The sequence below is a fragment of the Lagopus leucura genome, unplaced genomic scaffold (assembly GCF_019238085.1).
Source record: "Lagopus leucura isolate 7727_CA_CO unplaced genomic scaffold, USGS_WTPT01 Super-Scaffold_739, whole genome shotgun sequence".
Taxonomy (NCBI): domain Eukaryota; kingdom Metazoa; phylum Chordata; class Aves; order Galliformes; family Phasianidae; genus Lagopus; species Lagopus leucura.
The window spans coordinates 8,268,468-8,293,663 of record NW_024962255.1 but is presented as its reverse complement, the minus strand read 5'-3'; the positions used below and the strand labels follow the sequence as shown (position 1 = coordinate 8,293,663).

The 25,196-nt window shown below is 43.6% G+C and overlaps 1 protein-coding gene across 1 annotated transcript in view; it reads right to left on the bottom strand.

Moving 5' to 3' along the window:
* ARID5B (AT-rich interaction domain 5B) overlaps positions 1-25,196 on the bottom strand; it is a 119,070-nt gene that overhangs the window by 26,577 nt on the left and 67,297 nt on the right. Inside the window, exons 6-8 of the mRNA XM_042863137.1 lie at positions 10,989-11,101; positions 4,495-4,699; positions 2,149-2,201 (exon numbers count right to left, since the gene is read on the bottom strand). Coding sequence (XP_042719071.1) covers positions 2,149-2,201; positions 4,495-4,699; positions 10,989-11,101 — 371 coding nt within the window. The remainder of the gene's footprint in view (positions 1-2,148; positions 2,202-4,494; positions 4,700-10,988; positions 11,102-25,196) is intronic.

Here is a 25,196-nt window from a genome sequence, read left to right as displayed (position 1 = left end):
CTAAGATTCTGGAACTGAGGTCCACGTTATCCCAGTCATCTGTTGCCTCCTTGAAAAATGAAACCCAAACCAAATTCAGGAGTCTCTCATTGATGCTCACCATAATGAAATATATACAGACAAATGCTGTTTGGCAAGCTCAATGAATACAAACCAGCTATAAATCTCTAAAAAAAACAAGTGTGTACAGGTCAAAGTTTTGCAACAGATAACTCTAACATTCAGGGAATACAAAGCAAAGGCACATCCGTACTGAGGGTGAGATGTTAACAGAAAAGGATAACATCAAACAGCCTCCGTGTGCAACCCAAATCATATCAGCATGGTTCTCCCAGCTTCAGCTCTTTCACAGAAAGAGTACAGAAGCCAATCACAGCTGTAGAAACAGCCCACACTTCAGCAGAGATGCTCCCAAACCAAGGCTGGACTCCCAGGTATGTCAGACAGCTTGAGCTTTTACTGCTGTTTTCATCAAAGGTGGCAAATTCCCCTAACCAACTGGGAACATCTACCACCAAGGAAAGGACAGGAGAGAATCCCTTTGAGAGAAGGATGGAGTGATGCGACCCTGTATGAGTCTCATGTGCATGAACCTTCTCCTCTGATCCTCTCATGTTTCTTCTCCGCTGTTGTCGGTAAACCTGGCTCTCTGACATCTTGTTCAGAAACTCATCCTCCTGTTCCTGCTCCCTCAGGCACTGAGGTTCACCTTCTTCACCATCTCTAGATCCTCCTGCCCTCTCTCATTCTGGCACTAGAACTCAGCATTCTCCAGCAAGACCCCACTTTGGCAGCCCTTCTGTCCTCAGTCTCACCAAGGAGATCTGAAATGCTGCTGCCTTCCTGACTGCTCCAAACACCTCATTCCCCTTCCAGCCTTCTCTCAGGTTCTGGATCAAGATCAAGATTTTAGCCCTTGCTTTCATTGTGCTTTACAACTCACAGCAATTATTGTTGGCTCATAATTTCTGTAACGATGTATCTATGGTAGCTATTCATGCATATATACTCCTTAGCACACCTACGCACACTCCTCTACATAAGTATGGTATGTGCTGGTTAATGAAAGATATAGAATTAACATAAGCCAAATCAAGCACGTGTTTTTGCTGAGAATGTCAGATTCCGTGTTTCACAAAATCCTAGCTACACCCATGCTAATAAACTCGGGTTGTTAATTTACGGAACAGTATGCTTTATTGTAGGGAAGGAAAACAGTGAGTTCTGTATTCTGCTTCGAGTGACTTTCAGTCTCCTGATAGTGCATTTCTTCTTGTCAGTTCTCTACAGCACAGATATGTCCCAGATTACTTCGTAAACAAAGCAAAAATAATTTCTTTCATCCAACTGCGGCAGGAACTGAACAACTTAATCTGATCATTGTGTGCAAAGAAAATATTTCCAATGACGACATCTTCCTATGTCAATTGGTTTTTATTACAGATGTCATCTCTATGTGCCATATTAATGCAGCTCTTTCTTCTCTTTTCAAGATTTTAATCTAAGTTTGTTGCTCTAATATTTTATTGGTTTAAAATACATGCTGTAAAATCCATGGCCTTCAAATTTTCCTGTAAGCTAAAAATAAACTGCTCTTGTCAGATATGGTTAGCTGATAAAAAGTGTCAGAGACTTTTCTGAATTACTTTGATAACTTCCTGTTTATGTGGTACTGACCCTCGTCTAATAAAGTTCTTTTACAATTGGAATAAGAGAAGATACTGCAGCATACTATTCCTTAATGGACAATGCTGATTACTTTTGAAAGCCTTTAATACATTTCCCATATTAGACATGAACAGATGTCAGGGATGTTGCCAAGTGAAATTTCTTTTATGCAATCTTGGCTTGTTGTACAATAATAGCCCTTTCTCAACATGGGAAAAAATTACAGACCCAACTAATTTCCTTGACAGGGAAGAGTTACATATGTTTTCCACTTGTAGCTTTTACGACAAGTTTACAATTTTGCCAAACCTGGAACTAATTGGGACTGTTTCCAAAAACGGTCCAATAAACCCACACTGTGTACAGCTAGCTTAAAATGCAGCAAATGATTGTTTGCTTTTACATCTTTTTTTTTTTTTTTTTCTAGCAGGGAAAAGTCAGATTGCACAATTATTTCATTTAAGTTACTTAAACACTTACTGTTTCATATCCTCCCAGTTTTTGAGCAGCTTGAAACATAGTCCAAAGGTTAACTGTTAGAGGGACAATAAGTATTTAGATAAGCATTGCATTAACCAACATATTTCAAAGAAATGTAAATTAAACAGTTCTTTAAAAAGTAGAAAAAAAAAAAAAAAGCTCACAGCCCCTGAAAAATCTCCTGTGAAACATTTTCCAAAGAGGTATTTACATAATCTGAAAAGTAAATATTAGCCCGTACTATATATATATATTTAATTACATATAAGAGAACATACTTAGATTCCTTAACAGGACTGGAAAAATACACTGAGACAAAGGTAATGGGCTCATTTGACTTCACCGATAAGAAGCACAGTACAATGAGACTGTAGCATGTTTCCAAAACTTTGATAATAAAAATTACTCACTGGGGAGAATGTTGCTTTTAATTATTTGTTTAATACTGATTTTATTAGCAAGCAAGCATGAGCCACATACTAGCTCACAGAGAAAGCCTATCGATTAAACAACAATATCCAATATTTACTGCAGCTCAGATAATGGCCTCCATAATCAATAAGCAATAAGCTGCATTCTAATGGATCCTGTGCAAATGAGCCCGGGGGGAGCACAAATGAAAATTACCACAGTAATTATGTGGTCATGCCTTGCCCATGGCTGTGGGGTGAAAGGAACAGAGGTAACTCCTTCAAAAGGCGTGCTGGGAGCTGCTTGTTGCTTCCTGCATAATTTCTTCCCTCTCACTTCTCATGCTGGCCTTATTTTATTTTATTCTTTTTGTTTTATGCTAATTGACAGCAGAAAAACTGATGTCACAGCTTTATGTAAAGTCAGTGCACTGTTCCTCCAGGAAGCAGAGGTTCCCAAAAGACATGCTGTTTTCACTTCAGGCCAGACTCAGCAGTAATGCTTCAGAACACAGAGGACAGGATCTCCTCTTCCACGGGGGGATGCTCTGATGCAGTGTATACACTGCTCATTCCCACTAACCTATTTATATTGGCAATGTTTGCACAAGTCTTGCTGGACAAATACAGAGCCCTGTCCTGCAAACATTTCTGCTCTTCTCAGTGTACTTAGTCTTGGCATTTAAGTATTTACTGGATCAGGCCCCTAATTTATAATGAATGACAGGCAACTTTCAGTGTATTTCAGCTATATGTTAGGAGAGGGCCCTACCTTGTATGGGGAATTTTAGAAATAATGCCTCAGCTTGTCTTTCAAGCCCACCATGCCCCCATGTGCAAGGGAGCACAGAATAAAATGGGGAGGGGGGGAGAAAAATCCTCTCTTCAACACAAAATGTTCTGAAAGCCTCATTGAACCTTGTATTGCTTCAAAGCTATCAAGAGCTTTACTTAGGCCTTGATTTAATCTGAATCAATGCATAATGCAACGAAGCTGTTCATAGTACATTAATTTTACTTCCATTTCAAGCAGCCAGTTTTCAGACAAACATTGTAATCATTCGGAGTTATATAAGTTTATAATGGCTGCTGGAGGCCTGTTGCAATCAGTGCCAATTGCTATTAGGTATGTAAATTGTTATGTAAAACACACAAGTTTGACATTCTTCATCAAAATAACACATGGTTTTAATCTGTGAGATAAATTAGAGTAAATAATATTTCAATCCATAGAGTTCTCCCTTTAAGGAAAAAAAGTATCAATCAGCCTATAGATAAGGAAAAAAATACCCCCTTCTACAGCTTTTGTTGGAAACTCTACATTGCACTGCAATATTTATGTAGAATTTAGTTACAACTGTATCTTCTCCACCTACAATTGCTTTACAGATTATGGCACTACAAACTGTACATGCCAAAGCAATTTTAAACACTGCATTCTGTATTAAACAGATACAGTCTGGTTTTATATTCTCCAAAGTCAGTAATTTATTAACTATAAACACATTTCTGGGCTGAAAAATCTGATCCCTTTTGTGCCTTTCTTGACCACCTTTAAATGTCCTCCTTTAATATTTGTCCTTTCATAAAGAACATCTGGGCACAATAAACATACGTCATGTTATTAACTCAGAAGAAAGGCATTACAGACGCTGCAGATTTACAAAACAGAAAACTAGAGAGTTTTCAACATGCCTATTTCTAGTCATAATCAGCGGATTTAAACCTATAAATATCCAGCAGCAACTACCCCAAGAAGGAAGAGATGCAAATCTAGGCATATGACAGTAAAATGCCTGGACTGGAAAATGTGTAGATATAAACACAGTCCCCCCGTCCATAAGGATTTAAAACAGGCTCTGTGTGCAAATACTTTCTCCAGAGAAGCCAAACCGTTCTAAAATGTCAACAAGAAAGCGAGAAAAAGGATACTTACTCTGCTTAAAACCTAAATAGGGTATTCGTTCAATTGGTGTTTTCCTTTCTTTCATATATTTATAAAGTGCCACAAGGAAAGCCTGCTCATCAGCTCTGCATTCTTCACCTACGGCAATCTTTGATTTATCCTCACTTGAGCCTTTTTTACAGTTGCTGTTGTTACTCTTGGGTTTGGGCAAAGCTGCCTTAGCCTCACATTTTACCTGGGAAAAAAAGAAGATGTCATATCAGATCTGGGTAACCTTTAATTTTCACTTAAAGAACAAATACCCACTCCCAGCAGAATGGATTGCTGAAAAAAAGGAGGCCAAGCCATGCAACTGTGTTTGAGGGGAAACAAAGGAAGCTATTTTTAGAGCTAAATGTCTTGTTCTGAATCTTAGTCACAACATTTTTAAATAGCCACATCTTTAAATCATTATAACCCATTGGTAATGCTCTCCAGATCTGCATTTTTATGACTATACATTGCTATGTCACAGACAGCTCCCATCTCTCACATACACTTGCCATTAGCAAGTCTAATAATAACCTTTGTTCCAGGACTGACACTGAGCATTGTCAACTCCCGCAGACAACCCTTGGAGTTGAGGGTGCTCAGCTCCTTCCAGGAACGCTCAGCAGCCAGCTCGGAAAAGACTCATTTTTCTCTCCTCTGGCCCACCAAAATAGACGCAGGTCTTGGCAGGCCTTACCCAGGCAGAACCCTCAGCACACGAGCGGAGGTTCTGCTGTAGCACAGACTAAGTCAAAAGGGCTTGAGCCTCTGCTTGAAGTTAAGCACAGCCCCAGGTACTGAGGTACTGAAGGAAGAGACTGGTTACAGCAGCCTGTCCCACTGGGCTCCCACAGCCCCAGTGCACGTGAGTCCCACAGCCCCCACTGGCCTTCCCAGCAGACTTGTCAGTCAGGAAGACAACATATTGCAACCACTTTAACCTCTCATCAGTATTCAAACCCAGGAACCGGCTTCATCTTGCAGTTCATCTTGGAGATAATCCTCACATGGAATCAATCAAATTACAATTTGAGCACTCACATAATTTAAGTGAAGCAAAACCAAAAGAGCAGAACCTTGCGAAAAAAAGGGGGTTTTCAAAACCCTCCAAGGTGAGACCAACGCGTGTCCAGTGAGAAGCTGCCCACTGAAAGGTAAGGAAAGTGCTAACAGGCTGTCTTTTGGGTTTGCAATGTCCAGTCACTGCTTGCAAGCACTGTGAAGAGCCTTCTGCAGCTCCACACCTGAACCAAGAGATATCCTTTGTGCTCCAGAGTGAGTACCAAGAGCCAGCACTGGGTATCTTGAGAGGAGAGCAGAGGGAGCAGCACATCTTGAAGAGCTAGAGGGGAATTATCGTCAAGCAAAATACTGACCCTCCTTCTTCTGCTTCCAACCAGGTGCTTTGTGGGCACTTCTTGACATTTTGGAGGTAAGTGCTATGGCCAAACAACAAACATACCACTGGAACAACCATTGCTTATTTTATCTCAATATAGATACCTTGTATTCAGGCACAAGGAAAGCAAGATCTTTTGTTCTGCATTGCTCCAAGACATTAAGTCTGCAAAAAGCACTGGTTAGGGTCAGCTATCTCCGCAGTTTTCTACAGACACTGGGCAAGGCAATGCTAGAGGGGAGAAGTGGTGGCACTTATCTGAGATACTTGATGAAAGTACTCTGAAAGCTCTGAAAGCTTGATACTGAAAGCTCTTCCTGTAGGACACTGCAGGGTACACGCTTGCTCTGCCCAGGAAACACACCAGGTACAGGAAAGTGGACTTCCTGCAGAGTTTCTCCTCATCCCTTACTCCTGAAGTTTGTTTCCTGTATTGCTCAGTAGTCTCTGGTTGCACGTTACAAAGAGATACTGTCTTCTCATGGCACAAGACACCATGGTTTGCCTTTCAGTAATAGATACGCTCACTGATTGAACTTCGGTAAAGATCCTGGGTTTCATCCAAAACTCAATGAAGTTAAGGGGAATTTTTTCCTACTAACTGAACTTTGGATTTCATCACTTCACTTTTCAGTTCAGAGCTGTAATCCCTTGACTTTTTTATTTTGCCTCCTTGCAAAACTGTTTAATAGCTTCCCATATAAAGTTTAGATTATATTGTCAGAACGTTCAGTGCTATATCAAAGACCAGGTTAACACTTCCAGTGCAAACCCATAATTTCATTAAGTATAGGATTTTTAATTTGAACTGCAAGTACGTGCAAGCTAACACGTGGAGTAAATTCACTGGACCTGAGAACAGCTTCTCAAGCTCTGAAGCTCTCTTGCTTGGTAAAGTCAGTTAGTCAGTCAGTCAGTTTGTCTGCCAGTCAATCACAATCTTTGTATTGTGTTTTAATTTTTGAAACCAAGCAATTCAACTGTGCTGGCAAAGACAGGCTGGGCATAAATGCTGAATCAAATGAAAGCTCACTTCTCTGAAAGCAAACTAATGGTAAGGGACGTTACTCCCAAAGAGACAAAAGGAAACAAAGAAAGTATCATAAAAAAAGCCACTGGGAGTGAGAAACTCCATGCTACACATGATGTCCTTTCCAGCACACAGAGAAGAGAGGTCAAAGCGCCTGTGGACCTCAAAGGTGCCAAAATGCAAGGAAAGGCCTCCAAGCAGTGCCAGGTTCAGAGGAGCTCTGATGAAAATGAAACATTTCACCTGCGCATGTTGGAGGCGAAGACTCATTTCTGGCATTTCCCCCAGGTGACAGGAGACATGAATGAATGCTGTGACCTCTGATTAATCAGAAACAAAAGGGCCAAGCATCATTCTGGATAGCACTGGTGTAAATGCACTGCAGTCAGAACTCTGCTAGATTTCCACCATGGATCAGAAATCAATTCCCTCTTTCAAAATGCAATTCTGAATCTCCCTAAAAGGCAAAGCCGTGGTACAAAATGCAGCATTTTGCTTGGCCTCGCTCTCTTGCCTGGTCCAGTCAGAAAGCAGAATGAACTTGTTGTAAAGAGGGGATTCCATTTCCAGAGGAGGTAAAGCTCTTTCGCTGCAGCTTCGTTGTGCACAGCACACTCAGAACGAAGACAAGGACTAAGGTCCTGTAAGGCAGCCCAGAGCTGCAGCATGGAGGCCGGGGCGTGCTGCAGTGGGCTCTGGAAACATCTGGCCACATCTGCCTGCGTGCTCAGGCAGAGGTGTATGCGCCAGAATCAGGCAGCCAGTGAGCATCATGGGTGCAGCAGGGGTTTGTTTTCTCCTGCCAGAGGTCACACACACAGCAGACCACTACAGAGCTGTATTTTAGAGCTTCAATCAGATAAAGTCTGAGGCTCTCAGAATAAATCTTCACGTCTGAGAGCATGCCAGGCCACCTGTGGCCGCAGGAAAAGCAAATCCTGGCAACTTTTAAACTAATTTTCCAGATCTTGCCATATAAATGAAGTGAGAGATTTACTTTAGCATTTGCACTAGGAGATGTAATGAGTAGATTCATTTGGGGACAATTTCCATGTGTAACAAGTTAATCCTTTCAGATATTCAGAACAGTTGTATCAGCCAGTTCTAAAAGGCCTTCCAGTGCACTTTTACACACGTTGGGAATGCTTGTTGGGAGCACCAAGTAAGAAATGCTTGCAGGTACAGTGAGGGTCACACTGGGGCCTGTGGGTCACACAAGCTGGTCCAGCAGTGCCGACACGGGCACTATGACAGCCTCCAGGTGCCTTCCAGCAGAGCCAGGCCTGCCTCACCAAATGTGCCAGCAGGAGGGAGCTCCCCAGGATCCTCCCCAATAGGCAACAGGAGGATGCAGTACCCAGACACCAGATTGTAAGCAAGAGGTGGCACATGACTATGCCACTTTCCAGCAGCAGTTGGAGGCCCCAGACTGCAGGTCTGTTCCCCTGTGGCTCTACTTCCACCAAGCCACCTATATTCAGTGCTTCTACCCAGCCAAATGCTCTTCTGTGCCAAGTTAACAGCAAAACCCTACAAAACAATCTGTCTGCTCATGGCTCAAGGTAAACGTGCCTGATGAAATCTAAATTGTACGAATGTATAAAGATTTTTAGTCAGTGGCAGCTGAGAACACAGAATGCAGCAATTCAATACAAACGTGTGGTCTGTGTTGGTCTCGACACCATCTCTGCTCCTTCCCTGCCCAAACCCTATAGTCTCTGTGTCTCCGTCAGAGCCATCTGACCACTGTGCTGAAGTCAGGCTGCAGTCAGATGCTGGGTGCCATCAACTGAGGATGAAAGCTGCACAACTTCTGTTTGAAGGGGATTTTAGCTGGAACAAGGCCGGGACCATCACCAAAACTTTTTGGCACCTAGCACAAGTGGCTTTGTCCCACTTACTCTAGCTGTTTTCAACTCTGCTTTTTATGGACCTGCTGCAGCATTCATCAGATTTGGAGCAAGGTTAGAGAAGAAAATCGGATGGTTAAGCTAGCATGGAGCCTAAGCTGATGACCTCTCAGCTCAGTGTTCTCACAAGGACAGGGCAGCAGGTGGGCCTCCATCCCCTGCCCATACACTTCCACTGTCCCCAGGAACCCACTGGCAAGGTCTCTAAAAGTGCAGTGCATCTGCTTTGGAGGGTTTTTGATTCACTGCCCCCCTCTTACTGAAGCATTTCCACAACCCTGAAACACAGACTGATGTGAAGAGCCAGAGTGAAGTCAGTGTGACTACATGCGAGGACATTATATCATGAGCACGTCTATTATTTATAATGAAATTAAGCTGGCCAAGATAATTAATGCTATTAATATCTGCACAATGATGAGCGCAGTATGACTAGATAAATAGACAGAATTACTTCTTATCTGAAATATCCTCTCATTTGACTAGTAGGGTGAACCCAAATATAAACAGAGAGGGTAAATAATTTGGTATGAAGTGTTGCTGTTGTTTTTAATTATCTAGTACCTATGCATCAGGTGCCAAAGAGCAGGGTGCTTTGACAACACAGCACATGCTGCATTTTGCTAGCAATATTTTAACATGAGAAACGGCTGGGGTGGGGGAATTAAGGCAAATTGAGACATTTTCACGCTGTAGATTTTGCACATTCTTCTGCAGAGCAAAAACATTCAGGCAAACTCTATAGAATCTGGCAGGACCCTGCAACTCAGCACACCAGGCTTCATCGCCTTTTACCACGCCTGTCCAACACGATAGTACAGCCTCCAACTGAGCACAATAGGGCACAAAGAGAAGAGAAACAGTAACTTAAGGGCAGAGCTTCATCATGAACTTCAGCCTCTTTTATCGTCATCAACAGAAGGCACAATTTTAACCGAACTCCTAGGGAGGAGGAGGAGGTGGAATTTAATTTGCCTTCCTATGAGAAACCCAGAGCAGAACACTTCCACTTGACCTCTTTAACCTCCTAATCTCCCAGGACATTCACTGCCTATAACAATACGAAAGTAAATGGATCTATAGATTCACTGTATTTCCTAAAGAGATGGTCACAACAATGGCAGCATTTTCCAGATACACATCCATCTAATTTAGTGAAACAATGGGCTCACAAGGAGTTGGGTGAAACATTCAGGCTATGCAAATACGGTTAGCAGGGGCTCGAAAGTATCAACAGTGACAAAGTTCTGACAGAGATAAAAATCAAGAAGTATTGCTCTAAGTAATTTTCCATCTTTGCATCTTACAGTTTCAAATTAAATCATCTTCAAAGGAGCCATTTGTGCTGCTTTTATTTTAAGAGAAAATCAAATTCCTATTTAAAACCACACATACAACAGAGAAAATAGGACGTAAATTACACTACAAAAACTCCATTTTTAAGTAATTTTAAGTAAAAAGACGCAAACCCACAAATAACTAAGAGATATGCCCATAAACACAAAGCAAGGATCCAATTTTTACTTTCAGCATGGGCTAAGCACTGCAGCAAATAAAGAAGACTCTTTAAAGCAGACCCTGGAATGAATATGCAGCTCAATGTGAAGTATTAAAGAATCTATCCTTTTTTTTTTTTTTTTTAGCATTTGTACTGAATCTCTTCTTCATCCCTCAACCCTCCCCCTTTTTTTAAAGTCAAGATCTTAACATCAGAGTAATCTCATTTGTGCGTGCTTCTTAGAAACCATTATTTAAGCAGCTCTTGTTTCATACTCTGTTTATCTTCAAATTTATATTTAGAAGTGCATTGTAACAGGGTGAGCTGCTCCCTGGTTTATTTTTAATTTGAAGATACTGTCACAAACTATGTTTGTGTGTCACAGAATGTGAAAACTAACAGCGGGTGCCAAGAAGGCTTAAACACTACCAGTTACCAACAAGCTGATAGCATTAGGTTGTTAGGCGATTATAGGTACTGGTAACTTCCAACACAGACGAGATTTAAAGTAAAGAATAAAACTGTTCAAAAAATTACATTTATCTCCCCAAGAAAATAAATTACATTCTAATTTGGAAACAACATGCTGGGAAACAAAGGCAGGGCCGTACCTAAAAAAGGAGAATGTACTGAAAGGAATATTATCAAGTGATTTACCTTGGCAACAGCTTTGCTTTCAGAATTATTGTTGGAATCCTTAATGCCATTTAATGAATCTCTTCTCTGTGGGCAAGGCTTCTTTTTGCGTGGTCTGCCTTTAAGATTTGGTGCTGAAAATTAATGGAGAACAATTTGAGTACACTGTCTTATACTGGATTCTTAACAGCTGAAAGCATCATAAATAATTCCACCACAATCAGTCACAGAAATGTACACATCTGTCTACAGTAAATGCTTATTATGAGATTCCCGTCCTCCACGGGTTACATCTTGACACACTATACATTTCTATATCATATTCCCCAAGGCTAATCTATTCTACTTTCACATAACTAATTAATACAAAGTCAAACACTGGTCTCTGAAGGACTCGGAGAGAAAGCACAAATATTTCTCCATGGTACAAAAAAGAACAAAGTAGAATATTAATAGGTAACTTTGCATTAATGAGCTGCTGCATTTATTATTGTTAATCTTCAAGTAAGAGCACTAACTACTACTTCCAACTTTGGGAAACATCTGTTTTTAGAAATGTTCTGAAATATTAAAATTCCTTACAGCTCCAAGAAATGTTTATATACTCTGTCATTCTTGTCAAAGTTCTTCTAAAAAAGTTTTTAAAAAAATAAAATTACCCCTGAGTCCTGAAACGGATCAAAAAACATAACTAGCTCTAGAAGTTGACAAGTACTGAAATAAGTGATTGATTGTTTCATAAGGGTTACATACCACACGTATAAATTAACATGAATCACTTTCAGTTTTGTCCAATTCTTAAGATAAAACGGCTCTGAAATAACACAGTGACTAAATCCTGGCCACGCTGTGGGAAATGGATCTTTGTAAAAAATACCAGGCTCATCTTTCAATAACGATATTATGATATAAATTATGATCACATATAGAAATAGGAGATGAAGCAGATGTTTGCTCATTATTACGTGTCCTGCCTGCTTTCGGATTTAAAAATCAGCCTCCAACTACTCTGGCAACATTGAAAATGATAAACAATCATTAACTAATGACTGTACTGAAGAAGATAATTTCCCTTAAACCTTTAATTTCTAGGTAACCATTGTTTTCATTACTTAAAGGGATGATTAGAACAATGTCAGAAATCTAAACACCACAAACCTCTTGAGTGCCTTCTAATTGTTTCTAATCTTACATTTGTCACACAGTAAGTCAGTGGTTTCAGGACATTTTACATTTTAATTAGTTTGCAAACACAATAAAGGGTGCTAATTTGATTTTGTAGTTCGAGTAACAGCGCCCTATTTGGTCTGCTCAGAGAAAAACAGAAGCCCTGGGTTTAACACCAGAAGTCCGACAGACACATCCTGTTCCTTCCCCAGCACCAGCACACAGCGAGCGCAGGTATGCGGACGTGTGCAAGTCCCCATTTGTGTACGTATAAAAACGCCTTTATCGTCCTTCAGAAATATCTCCATCTATCTGCAGCCAAGCACATTCTGCTTACTGAAAAGCACTGCAGAAAGCAATTTGGAAAATGTCATCTGAGGCTAGCAAGCAGAATCAAACAAAGAGATAAAGCAGTGATTACCCATTGCAGCTGACAAACATCTGCCCCATTTCTATCTGCCCCCACAAGCGCTGCCATGCCGGGCTGCACCCTGCCCCAGCTGTGCGAACGCTCCGCCCCGTGCCAGAGCCAGGGCTTGGGAGCTCAGGGTGCAGGCTGCCACATGCTGCCCGCGCCCAGGCCATGCCAGCTGTACCAGTGCTTGTGCCATGCTGGGCAGGGTGCTCAGAAGACAGCCGTGCTTCCTCCACGTGCTACATGCTGGCTCACACACCAGCGGAGCCCAGCCTTCAGCTGGATGGGCCCCGACACAGCCCATCCTCAACACAGAGGTGGTACAGCACGGGCCAAATGTGCGTGGACATTCCTTTTTCTTTCTTCCTTCCTTCTCTTTTTTTGTTTTTTAACTAAAGAAACCAGTTCAAGGCTCAGTGTTTTCCAAACACACTTGTTATGCCAAGCTGTGGCACTGTGCTATACCACTCCTCACGCTTTGCTAAAAGCTCTAAAAGCAGAAAGGCATTTGTTACCAGACTCCAGGTACACCAAGCATGGACACAAACACTGTTGGCGTTGGGGCCTCCTGTGGCCCCTGAGCACCACACTGCTGAGCTCTGTCACCGCCCTCACTTCACCAGGCCACATCAGGGGCACCAGAACCAGAAAGTGCCATGGGAACCAGCAGCAAAAGAGAAAGCCCTTGCCGCTGCCCCATCAAAGAAAACATTTGCAATAGCTCCAGTCACACTTGAAACAAATCCATTAACATTTGCTTCCTAAATCATTCTAAATAGATGCATTATTCGAAGATTATTTATATTGCAGTCAGATGCATTTTGTTCTCTTGAGCAAGGAAATATGACAAGGATTGAACGAATAATTCACAAGGCACACACTTGTTTTAATTTTTTTTTCATTTTTGTTTCATTTATGACATATTCATGAGCACGCTGCAGATTTCCTGAATTTGTTATTCATAATGATCTTAAAGCAACTTTATGAACACACTGTGGCTTAGTCCCAGTCAGCATTCCTGATAGCACTGCATGCTCAACACGGAGCGGACAGCAAAATGAACATGCACTGGCTTCTCCTCCTTTCTTGCTGGAGAGGGACTTCTGGCAGAAATACCTGAGAACATCTGTAACAAGTCAACTTCCTTACATGTTTGTGCATATGGCTTTCAAATTCACTTTCTGAAAGCACTTGTGCCAGTGAGAACTGATAACTTGTACGTTCCCAGAAGGTGAGAACTAAAGCAATGCGAACTAATGTAAAAAAATGAATAAACAAGTACAGAAAAATGTTTGCTTTTCTCTGCCACCCCTTCAGTGGAAAAGCCTGGAACAGGCCTACAAGGGAGACAGTATGCTCCCAGTTCCAACACTATACTTTTCTTCCTGCACATTTGACATGTTCCCTTTTGCCAATTTGTGATTTTTTTCCTTTCTTTCTTTGTGCTTCCTGATGCATCTCACAGATAAGAAAACTCCAGAGATGAGCTGAGCTCATCCAGCACTTGCCAGCCATCCCAAAGGGCAGGCTCACATGGAAAATGGCAGCAAGCATGAAGTTATCTTCCTTGCAAAATCTGTAGCCATGAGAGCAATCCAGAACACAGAAGGGAAAGCCACTTCACCGCAAGTCCTGGCACTCCTCAGGCGTGACCAGGCAAAACACACCCAGTCACACATCACCAGAGTAGAAGAGAATGCCCATAGTGCTGCAGAGCTCCCAGAAGGGCTCAGTGCCCACTTAGCACTCCTCCAATGCCTGCTCTGTGTCAGTGGGTTGCTTTCCTTCCCTGAGCATCAGACCAGGCTGCTGGCACTCCACAAGCCTGCTGCTCGGAGCCCACCGCATTGCTGTCCCAACAACACAAATTCAAGGTGAACAAAGAGCTAATTCAACCACAAAGAACCAAATGTGTGGTCATTAACCAGCATGCATGTGCACTGGGCTTTGTTTTTCAGCTATTATTTGGTAAAAGACTTGTGCACCCAATTAAGTGAGCGTGCGTGAAATGGGTACGCCATGAATATCATCAGCTACATGAGCCATGATGACAAGCGTATCTCAACCACTCTTCCTGTTCTACAATACATCTTACTGCCACCTCAGGGAAAAGAAAATTATTTATAAGAACCTGCCCAAAGACAGGAATGTTGTTTCTTTGTCTGTGTCTGAATGGGTCCTGGGTGCTGTCTGGGAACAGGTAGTGACCACAAGCCACACAAAACGCTGTATGCTGTCTGACAGGAGGGATCTGGGAAAGCCATGAAATGTTAACTGAGCAGGACACAGCAGCTGGGCAGGAAAAAAGAGAAGCAGGAACAGCTTATGGCTATGCCAGTGGAGAGGGAGGGGAGGAGAGGGAGGGGAGGAGCTGGAGATGCCAGTGGTGTGCCACCAGCCCTCCTCACCATGTGGTGAGAGATACTCTAGCTTTACAATATAATCTTTCTGTGCCAGCGGCCACTGCTCTTCTGCTACTATCACCTCCACCCCCCAGCTCTCAAGGATTCTGGATGCAGGAGACGGGAGCATTGCCAAGCATCTCCAACTAGTTCAACTCTTAGATCTGGGTCAAACATGGGATGCCAAGCTCTAGGAAGGTAGAGAATGAGATCTGTGCCAGCTGCCAAGCTCAGCTGGGACTGAACACCACCTAAGGTGAAGAGTGTAAGCCATCATAAAAAGCCAGTAAATACATTAGCTTTTCCTTCCACTTGCATCCCCAGGTTGATGCAGGTGAAGATAACATCTTCCCTGCTATCAAGTCAGGGGGCTCTTACTTGAGCCACGCCCACACTAAGAACGTGAAGTGCCATGCGTGCACGGACATCCTGGGATGCACAAGTAAGTCAACTGACAGCGACCATGGTCTTGGGGTAACCCATCAGGTTAGTCCTAGTAGAGCTATCCTTTTCTTTTCAAGCATCTGATTTTCATTGGAAGCCAAATGAGCTCAGTCTTCTCCGTAACACTCTAGATAGACTTATTTTGACTGATGTTAAAGATGTGTTGTTATAGGGAGGGTGTTAAAAAAAATAGTGGCCTTCACATAGCTGAGGTCAAGCTATGTTGGCACTCTGTCAAAACTGGTGGTGTAGCCAAGAGGCTTTAATGAGCTTGGAATGCATTACCTCATTTGTCATACCTGGATCACTTACTCATGCCGAGTCCAAAATAACCTTGGACCTTGCTGGCTGCTCAGCAAACCATGTAAGTAAACAGTCCAGTACTCATGCCTAAAACATGTACCTTTTTCTTGCTCACTACACTTATTTACTCCATTATTACCTACTCCAGAGAACATCTATGCAGTCGTAACAGCTACGATCAAAGTTCTCACCTTTTCCAGGTCTCTCTGACCTGAGAAACTATTCCCAGATATGACGTTTGATTCTTGTTTGCTGACACTCCTGCTTCTCAGAAACACTTCAGAAGTGAGAGAAAAAGAGAGAGGAAAGAGTCATTGTATTATGCTGAGAAGTTTACCAGGATAGGTGCTCAGCATTGCTAACGGCCTTAAGAGCTTACACTGCCAACCAGATTCTGGCTGCCACTGTGACCACACTTCTCTCCTGTGGAAAGATAAAGGGAAGAGGCGCAACTGCTTTTCCCAACTGCAAGAATATGACAGCATGAAAGAATGAGCTTGCAAAACTGTTCACAGTCATCAGCAAAGTGCCAGGGAAAGATGTGGGTATGCATGTAAGGTGGGTTGTACAATCAGATCAGCCGTACACGTGACAGATGCAGGTGCACTGGAGAGAGACAATCACAGAGCAAAGATTATGGTAGAGCACTGGAGGGTGGAAGGAGAAGTTAATGAACAGGGAGGCACTGTGATACTGGATGCAGAACAGAAACATGCTCACCAGAGACTACCTGCAGCATACCTTCTAATCAACAGTCTCGCTTCCTCTCCTTCTACAAGGTGCAGGACACCTAGCAGGCCGTGTACTTGCAGAATCCTTTTGCACTGCGCCAGTCCTTCAAATACCTTGCAGCTCTCACCCTCTTTTCTCTCTCTCCTTTCAGCTGCAAAACCATCAGTAGATGCAGAACAGACTAGGAGACTTTCCCACTCAGGCAGGTGGAAACAGCAGTGTCAGATCACAGAGCTAGTCGTGATTTGAGTGCTGAACAGAAGAAGGAGGTGCCATACAGAGAAGCCTGGCTGTCAAAGTCAAGGTGAGAAGAAGGGCCACAAAACTCCAGACCATCCATGAACCAATCATGTGTGCTGGAAGGTGGCAAAAGACTGGTTGATGAGGACTTCCCTAGAGCAGCTTGGCAAAAGTTAGCTCTTGCCTGAAAAACATGCTTGCATGTTGCACCTTTTAAAATGTAATGAACAGAAAGTTAACAGTTTTAATGGTTTTAACACTTACCCCTCTAGGGGGCTTCTGGCATTCTGCAGTATCTGAAACTTCAAAAATACATACTGCTAGATTTAAGCACAACCTCAAAAACTGCTCAAAGGCTAGTTAATCTCACATACTGTTCTGGAGTCTCAGCTGATTCCTGGATTTCTTCATCTCCTCTGTCTCTGTTTTCTTCACCTCAAGCCCTTTTCTGCAACCTGATTTCAGACTCTGCGTTTCATTCATTCCCCCTTAACCCTCAAAGTTTATGGAAAAGCTCCTGCTTCCTGGAGACTGCATCCAAGTCAAAGGGCCTGGAGCATGAATAGCCCAGGTATGGAGAACAGCTGGTAGGAGACGCAAGCTGCAAACAACCTGGTATTGCATCAAAGAATCAAAAATTACAGTGGCTGAAAAATAAAGGATCAGACAGCCTAGATCTTTGTTTAGAAAACAACACTATCAACTGAATATGGAGAAACTCTCTCCTAAGTACATCTATAACAGCAAGCAATGAGCACCTACCAACAGCTAACATTCTTGTCCTCTGGAGGCCCCACAAACAGACGCCTCTTGCCTACTCAAGCTGTTCATAAAGCAATTGGAATACTAAACCCAATTTTTTGAAGCCTTTTCTAAACACAAACACTTGTTTATTCCTTTCCACAATTGATACACTTTGTGGATTTATCGCCTAACGTGTCAGACTTGACCTGGAAATGCTGGAGCAACACAGCAAACAACCATGTGAGGAGCACAGAGTATCCACACTGCTTTCTAACTCACACACAGAAAGGGAGGACTTGTGGAGCCATTCCTGGAAGTTTTGTTTTGGAAATGAGATAGCCCATGCTCCATGTGGGGAAAATCAATTTGCTACCTCTCTAAAGAAAACATTCCTCATTTGGAAATAACTGAAACAGACACTTCCTTGTGTGGATTAATGTGGAGACATATGACTTGCTGCAGACTGCTGTTTTGACCCCCCTCCTGACCAGACAATCTCTAAAAAAATAGCAAAAAGGTGGTATTTTTCACAGATTATGGGTCAGAACAGTATTGTTTTTAATAGAGAAGTTAGAGGCATTGCAAATATCAGGTTGGCTAACTGTGCCAAAAGCAAAATGTTTTTAGTTTCCATGGAAGACAGTGACAAGATTCAGGATGAGGCTTGGTCTTGTTTTCTTTATTTCAGCATAGCTGGAAGTTAATTAAGACTCCTGCTGTAAGGGCTTTGTTTTGTCCTGCTGACTAATTCGGGTTTAAAAAAAATCAGAAAAGGATATATTTCTTTGCCAAAATTTATGCATATATTAACGGTTACAAAATACAGTAAATTGAAAAGGGAAGATGAAGATTTTAGAGAAAAATCTATGCCTGACAAATGTGTGACATGCAAGTAGTCCTCAGAGCAAATCAAAATAACAATAATTAAAAAAAATCCAGGGTAGGCCTATTATTGGCTACAGATGACAGAATTGTTATTAATGATTCAGAAAGAGGCAGAGGTGTTTGGTAAATATTTGTTCCATATTTGCAGAGAAGCCAGATGATATGCTTGCAAAAGAATATAATTAAAGCGAGTCAATTGACTCGGTTTTACATAAACCAGATCTTAGAGCAACAAAAAAGAAAACAAATAAAGCACCTTATTTTATACTTCGAAACTGCAAACTTGATTAGAGAAACCAGCAGCATGCAGGGAATTTACCTGCACTTCGGCAAGCCTGTTGATTTAATGCTAGATAACACTCTGATTAAAAAATAACACTACAACACTCTGATTAAAAAATAACACTACATAATTTTAGTCAAGCAAATATTAAATAGATTAGAAACTGGCTAAGTGATAGATCTAAACACAGGCATCAGTGGGGAATTTCTAACAAAGAAAAATATTGCTGGTAGGATTCCACAGGGGTTGCTGTTAGACTTGATGATGTTCAGCATTTTCTTTAGTGAAATAAATACGAGGTCCTTGACAGTAACATTCACCATGACACCAGCCAGGCCTGGCACAACGCTAACGCGGGCTAATTCACACAAACAATTCAGTGGGAAAACCAAGTCAAACATAACCAGCTATGCCTAGCACTACTCCAGCATAAACCTGAAGCTCAATCCCAGCTGGTACTTCACGGGCCACCTCAAAATACAGCCCAGTGTGCCATGGTAGGAGATGCTATGGCACAAAGCCTGCCTTCTGGAGCTAGCCCGAGCAGCTCAGCCTGTGCTGCGTTTCAGCGAAATGATTGAGAAATGAGTTAACCAGGTAATATAGGTGCCATGAAGGAGATAAAGGCAGGTACTCAGGAAGCATGAGGCGCAGTGAAGCGCACTGAGGCACTGGCACTGACATATACAAGAGCTGAGGCCAGCGCACAAGGCATGCACACATTCAACTGTCAGACCTTCTAGGAAGGCCTGAGCCAGCCATGTGCTGGCGGGCAAAGCAGAAGAGAACCGGGCATGCACAGGGCTGGAGCTGGGTGCCGATCCTGACCAAGTCCCAGTGCTGCTAGGACAGCCTCGCCACTGCGGGAGCTGAGCTGGCTGCAGGAGCCAGAGTCCAGCTGTCTGGCTGTGCTCCTCGCTCCAACAGCTGCTTCTCTTCTCCTTTAGAAAAAAGGTGGTGGGCTGGATGAAAGCATTCACTGGCAATTTTGGCTGATGAGCCACTATCTGGTTCATACCAGATCAGATGACTCAGGGTTCTTTTGGTGAGAAACTCTTAGAATACAGGAACTAATACAGTAGAGTACTGTGCTGTACAGCACAAGGAGCTTGAAGAGCCACAGCCTTGATTCAGCAAAGCACAAGCCTAACTTGCAAAGACTGGGAGCATGCCAAGACCTCTGATGACCTTACAGGGGCTATTCAGGCCTCTGAGGTTGAGGTGGTGCTAAGCATTGAATTCACAGAAACAGCACAACTCCATCTGATTGAAGGTGAAACACTGTGCTCAGGCAGCAACACTCATGGGGCTGGCCATGAGTTCCACAAGGTCTGCAGTACCTCAGAAACCTGTGGTCCCTACCCTAGAGACCATGTTGGGAGGCTGTAACTGGTGTGGGGGCCCTGGCTTCTGTAGGAGTTTTGCAACAATATGCAAGTCTAGGTGAAAAAAAAAAGGAAAAAAAAAAAGAAAGAGGGAAGAGTTGAGAAGGCACAGGCAGACTGTGTGATATACAAGACAAAAGCAGTACAGAAACAGCAGCGAGAAGGGAAAGCGCAAAGCAAACCCATGCAAGTCAGCCAATCTCATCAGAACTCAGCAGAACACACAGAGTAGACTTCCCATTAGAGTGCATTAGAAAACAGAAGGCAAATAAAAGCTCACAGCAAACGTTAAGAAGGCTTCCCTAGCAATATTTCCCTTTCTCTCCTGTAAAAGCGAGCGTTTGTTAAATTGCTGTCTAGCAGAGTCAGCAGTACCCAATGGAGACGTGACCTACATACCTCGGCAATACAATGGCTGTGCAGCCGATCACGTCCATGTAGATAGGCAGATGAGATGGGTAACTGACTGGTGGAGGGTGGGCACTGGGGTGAATCCAAATAGACAGAAATTCAGACAGAAAGCATAAAATGGATCGTTTCCAGAGAGCTTAAGGGAATGACAACAGCAAGTAGGAAGCTATGATCATCCAATAGCACGAAACATGAAAATTACAAATACATTATTTGAATCTCTCTCATTTCTGATTTATAGTGGATAATACCAGAGATCAATACCACTTTTTTTTTTTTTAAAGTGTAAGAATCCTACAATGTTTTTTCTTTTTTTTCTCCGCACTTTATCATCGCACTGCAATCATAACTGGTTAGGCACAACCACCCCATCTGAAGATGTTAGCAAAGTGACAAGCAGCAACTGTGGAGCACCATCCCTCCCTGACGCCACACTCACTGCAGTGCATACCGCCAGGACTGCCTCCCGTCCTCACCCTCACACAGCTGTTGGGGCTGCCATCTCCTCTGGGATGGCCAGGAGCTGGGCAGGCTGGGCTGGGCTGCTGCCCACCACGCCAGGCTAGGGGAAAGCAGGCAGTTTCCTCCAGTAAGGCGTGGTGGTGGTAACTCTGGTAACTTTGCGCTCACAAAAGCGGCATCTCCACGGCCACCAGAGGATGGAAGCCGGTGGTTGTAATGCCCTGCTGCCCATTGTTTGGCCGCGTTCAGTGAGCGCGAACCTGGGCAGCTCGGTGAAACTGCCCCGACACGTGCAGAACCGAGCCCGCCTCCGCTCCACAGCCCGTGCCAGGCTCCAGGACTCAGAAAGCCCAGCCAGAAGGTTGACTGACCCACCGGCACACGGGCAGGGCTCCGACACGGCGCGGCACTGACCGGGCCCTGACCAGCAGCCGATCGCTATCGAACAGACGGGGTCTACGATATAGCCTTATTTGGGCAAAAGCAGCCTTCTGAGCCGCCCCGCCGTACTTTCCTTCGGAACGGCTCTATTTGGCCGCTTACCCGCTGCGGCGGAAGCTGGGGGCGACGCGCACGGAGCCGGCGGGGCGACGAGCCCCTTACCGGGCTGCTGCGGCCCGAGCGCAGCCGTCATTGCCCTCTAGCGTCGCCCGCCCGCCAGCCCGTCCGGCCCCGCTCGGCCCCGCTCGGCTCTGCCCGGCGCCGCTCGGCTCCCCGCCCGCCACCCCGCCGCGTTCATTCATGGCTAAAAATAGGCGGGAGCGGCAGCGCAGCGAGCCCGGCGCGGAGCTGCGGGCACCGGGACCCGCGCATTCCCTAATATGGAAACGGAGCCGAGTTTTCAAAAGCGGCGGTTTATTTGTTTCTGGAAATGGACAACATATGTCGGAGATTTACTATACGGAACCAGGTGTATATATAGCGTCGATCTTTGTATGCGCCCATTTTCGTTCTATATAAAGGCTTTATGCAGCCTGGAACTATAAATTTAATAATAGATTACTAAATTAAGTCTGCACAATCACTTCATAAAAAAAAAAATCATTTCAATTTAAAATACAGCTGTAGGGGCTTGGACAATTTCCTGCATAATAGAGGCCCATCCCTGCAATGTAAATAACCCCGGCATTAAAACAAGTCGATCAGGCACATCAGGAAAAAAACCTTCACAAAAACAGAAATGCGTTTTGCAGCCTATCCCAAGTCAGGATGCCAAGCCCTCATTTTATTCGAATGCTGCTTTGATAAATCACTCCTGCTTCAGCAGGCTTTTTTTTTCCCCTTAATGTCCTGTTTTCCTCCCAGCAATCCAGGCCGATTAAGCCTCAGCGTTCTGACTGTACCAAACCAACGGGGTTTTGCAACAGGAATTATTCACTGCTTTCCTGTGTACCGTCAGCATTCTTAAAATACTGTTACTATAAAACTAAGCAGCACGCTCTTCAGACATGCGTGACGCTGCCGCTCTGTTTATTTCCAGCTGCAATTGTGCAATTTTAAAATTCTCATCTTTCTCAATGCCCTTTCCCCAAACAAATACCTCCGATAGTTACAAGATTACAAAAACAAGTCCAATTTGGTTCAGAGCCTCACAGGCCACCTGTAATATCAGTGACTGATTGCACAGTAAAAATGACAAACATTGCTTCAGTTGCTATATATCCTAAGTTAATTATCAGGCTTTCTCTTCCTAATTTGATGAGAATGAAATATCACAAGAAGTACATATGGCAATGTAAAACATAATCGGGGTAAAAGCAAAGCAAACCTCTGAGAAGATAAGCAATTGGGTTTGTACAGCCAGGTACGTGTGACGTACCGCCCTTCCCACTGCCGCAACCACAGAAGCACAGACCTGGAAGGGCTCCAACCCCTCCATTCTGCACAATCCTCCCACGTGTTTAGCGGGATTAGGCTCCTGGAAGGCTGCACGGGGTTCAGAAAGCTCAAAAACTTCAGTTCAGTGCTGCATGAAATACATGGCAAGAACTTTATGTTCTAATCTCAGTCAGTCCTCCCCTCCCAATAGCATCTGCAAGGGCTTTCACATCACCCAGGAATCCTCATCCCACTTCCAACAACAGGACCGTCCCATGCCCATGCTGACTGCAGCGATCTGGGTTTTTCCTAGAAGCCTCCCACCCAGACGTGACCCGACTTAGCTTTGTTTAGGAAACCTGACAGAGCGACATGAATGGCCAAAGCTTCTGTATATCTAATTCCAAACAGATAAAGTATCTTCAAGACAAACCAGCACCTCTCAGAGATTTCCAAGTACATTATTAAGTAGATCTGGGCTTCAGCAGAGGTGAATATGAAGATTCATTATCCCAAGAGATAAATATTGACTAAGGAGAAGCAAAGGTCAAACTGGTCAATATTTACTCAAGAAACTAAATCTTGGTGCAGTGTAACACACGCAAATGTCTTCATCAGCTGCCTCTGGAGATCCTTCCATTACGACTAAGGATTTCAAAAGTGTAGTTCCTTTCCCTCTAAAGTCCTTAACAGGAGAAGCTCCCATGGACCTCCTGCAGTCAGAAGCTCTCCATACCCTCAGCCCCAGCAGAGGGGTCTGTTTGCGAATGCCATCTGACCCATCTGCACGCCAAAGCTCAGGATCCATTAACAATTCATATTGTTCGTGCCTGACCTCTGCAGACGTGAACAATATGAATTTTCTGACTCATCACATGATAGTATTCCAGACTACCATGAACAGGAATTTCTTCTTTGGTAAGGATTAATGTACTTCCTTTTCCCTCTGTCTCAAGTATCTGTAACTTAAGGCAGAAATTTTATCTCAGGCTTCTATTTCACATAAGGAATTACTTTGAGACAATGTCACTCAAGACCTTTGGGGAGTTGCAGTACTATTATTTACTGTGGCAAGTATATTAGTCTTATTATTTATCTAAGGTTTCACGTTTACTGCCTCCTTTCTGAAGTTCTTTTACCACGCTATTTCTGTCTGAAGCCACAGCCCATCAGACTCTCCACAGAACAGCACTGCTGAAATATAAGATTCAAGGTAGTTCATAAAGCCCGGTTTTCTGGAGATGCACCAGGAAGGCAGACACCACAACCCCATGGCTGTTTGTGAGGCCTTTCCCTGTATCCCCTGGGGACCTTCACACGACCACTCAGTGGATGGGAGGGTGCCTGCCCTTTTACTTCTCTACAGTCTTGTGACCAGGTGTATACACTCCTATTTCTAACCTTTGTCTCCACAAAACAGCCGAGCACAGCACACATTTGTTGCAATCACCATGGAGATCAGCTGGTTTCAAATTAGGCACAAACTGTTTCCTTTACTATTTTTACTGTGTTTTGAGCCTATTATGCTCTTCCCAACCTGTCCTTTCTTTATTCTTACTGGTAGACACGATAACTCTCCCTCACCACTGGGCCAAGCCATTGGGCACAGGGGGTGAGGTGAGCCTCACCTTCTGCCATTCTGTGGGCAGGCCTATACGGGATGGCAGAACAACATCTCTGCACATGATAGCTCGGTGTGTGTCCAGCCTGCAGTGGTATGGATGATCCACCAAGGGCTGCTGAGGGCAATGGAGTTACGCTGGCACAGACAGGAAGTGGGCAGGGCTGGAGGCAAAAGAGGCAAGTGGTGAAATGAGAAGCGGGAGGATGGAAGGAAAAGGGAGTGTGGGAGCCAGGCTCCTGGGGCTCTGGGGATTGCACATGGAAAAAGAGAAGTGGCACCAGCACCAGTTGCTCCTCCTGGTGGCAATGGCTGAGTGGCCCCTTGCTGCAGCCAGGCTGCCCTGTTTGCCCCTGAAATATCACAGTGCTGCTACTCAGCTCCCAAAGATGCAGAATCTGTAACAGAAGCTCTTTTGGACACGCAGAAAAAGACACAAGGACTGACAGTGCTGAATGTAGGTTTCCCACAGCCCAAGTCAATTGGCTCCCTGTGCCAAAAATGCAGCAGGCTGGGAGCTGACAGCACCAAAGATGCACATGCCAAATGCAAGCCTTTCCCACAGTACTGTGACAGGTACGTTACTTCCTTTAAAACACTCTAACGTCTCCACTAAAAAAAAAAAAACACCCTGGTTCTGGAATCATATGCAATCCATAATGTGGAACTTAAGTTTAATTCAAAGGCCAATTAAAAAAAAAATCAATGAAATGCTTTTATGAAACAGGAGATTGATCTGCAGCTTAAAACTTCCAGTAATGTAATATTTTAGAACTTTAATAAATAATGCTTTTATCTTGATTGCAAAATAATACCCTGCCATGAAAACACAGAGCAGAGGTAGGAAACTGTTCAACAAGAATTAAAATGTCACACTTTGCACAGAACGGAGCATTACAATTATTGGTGAAACACAT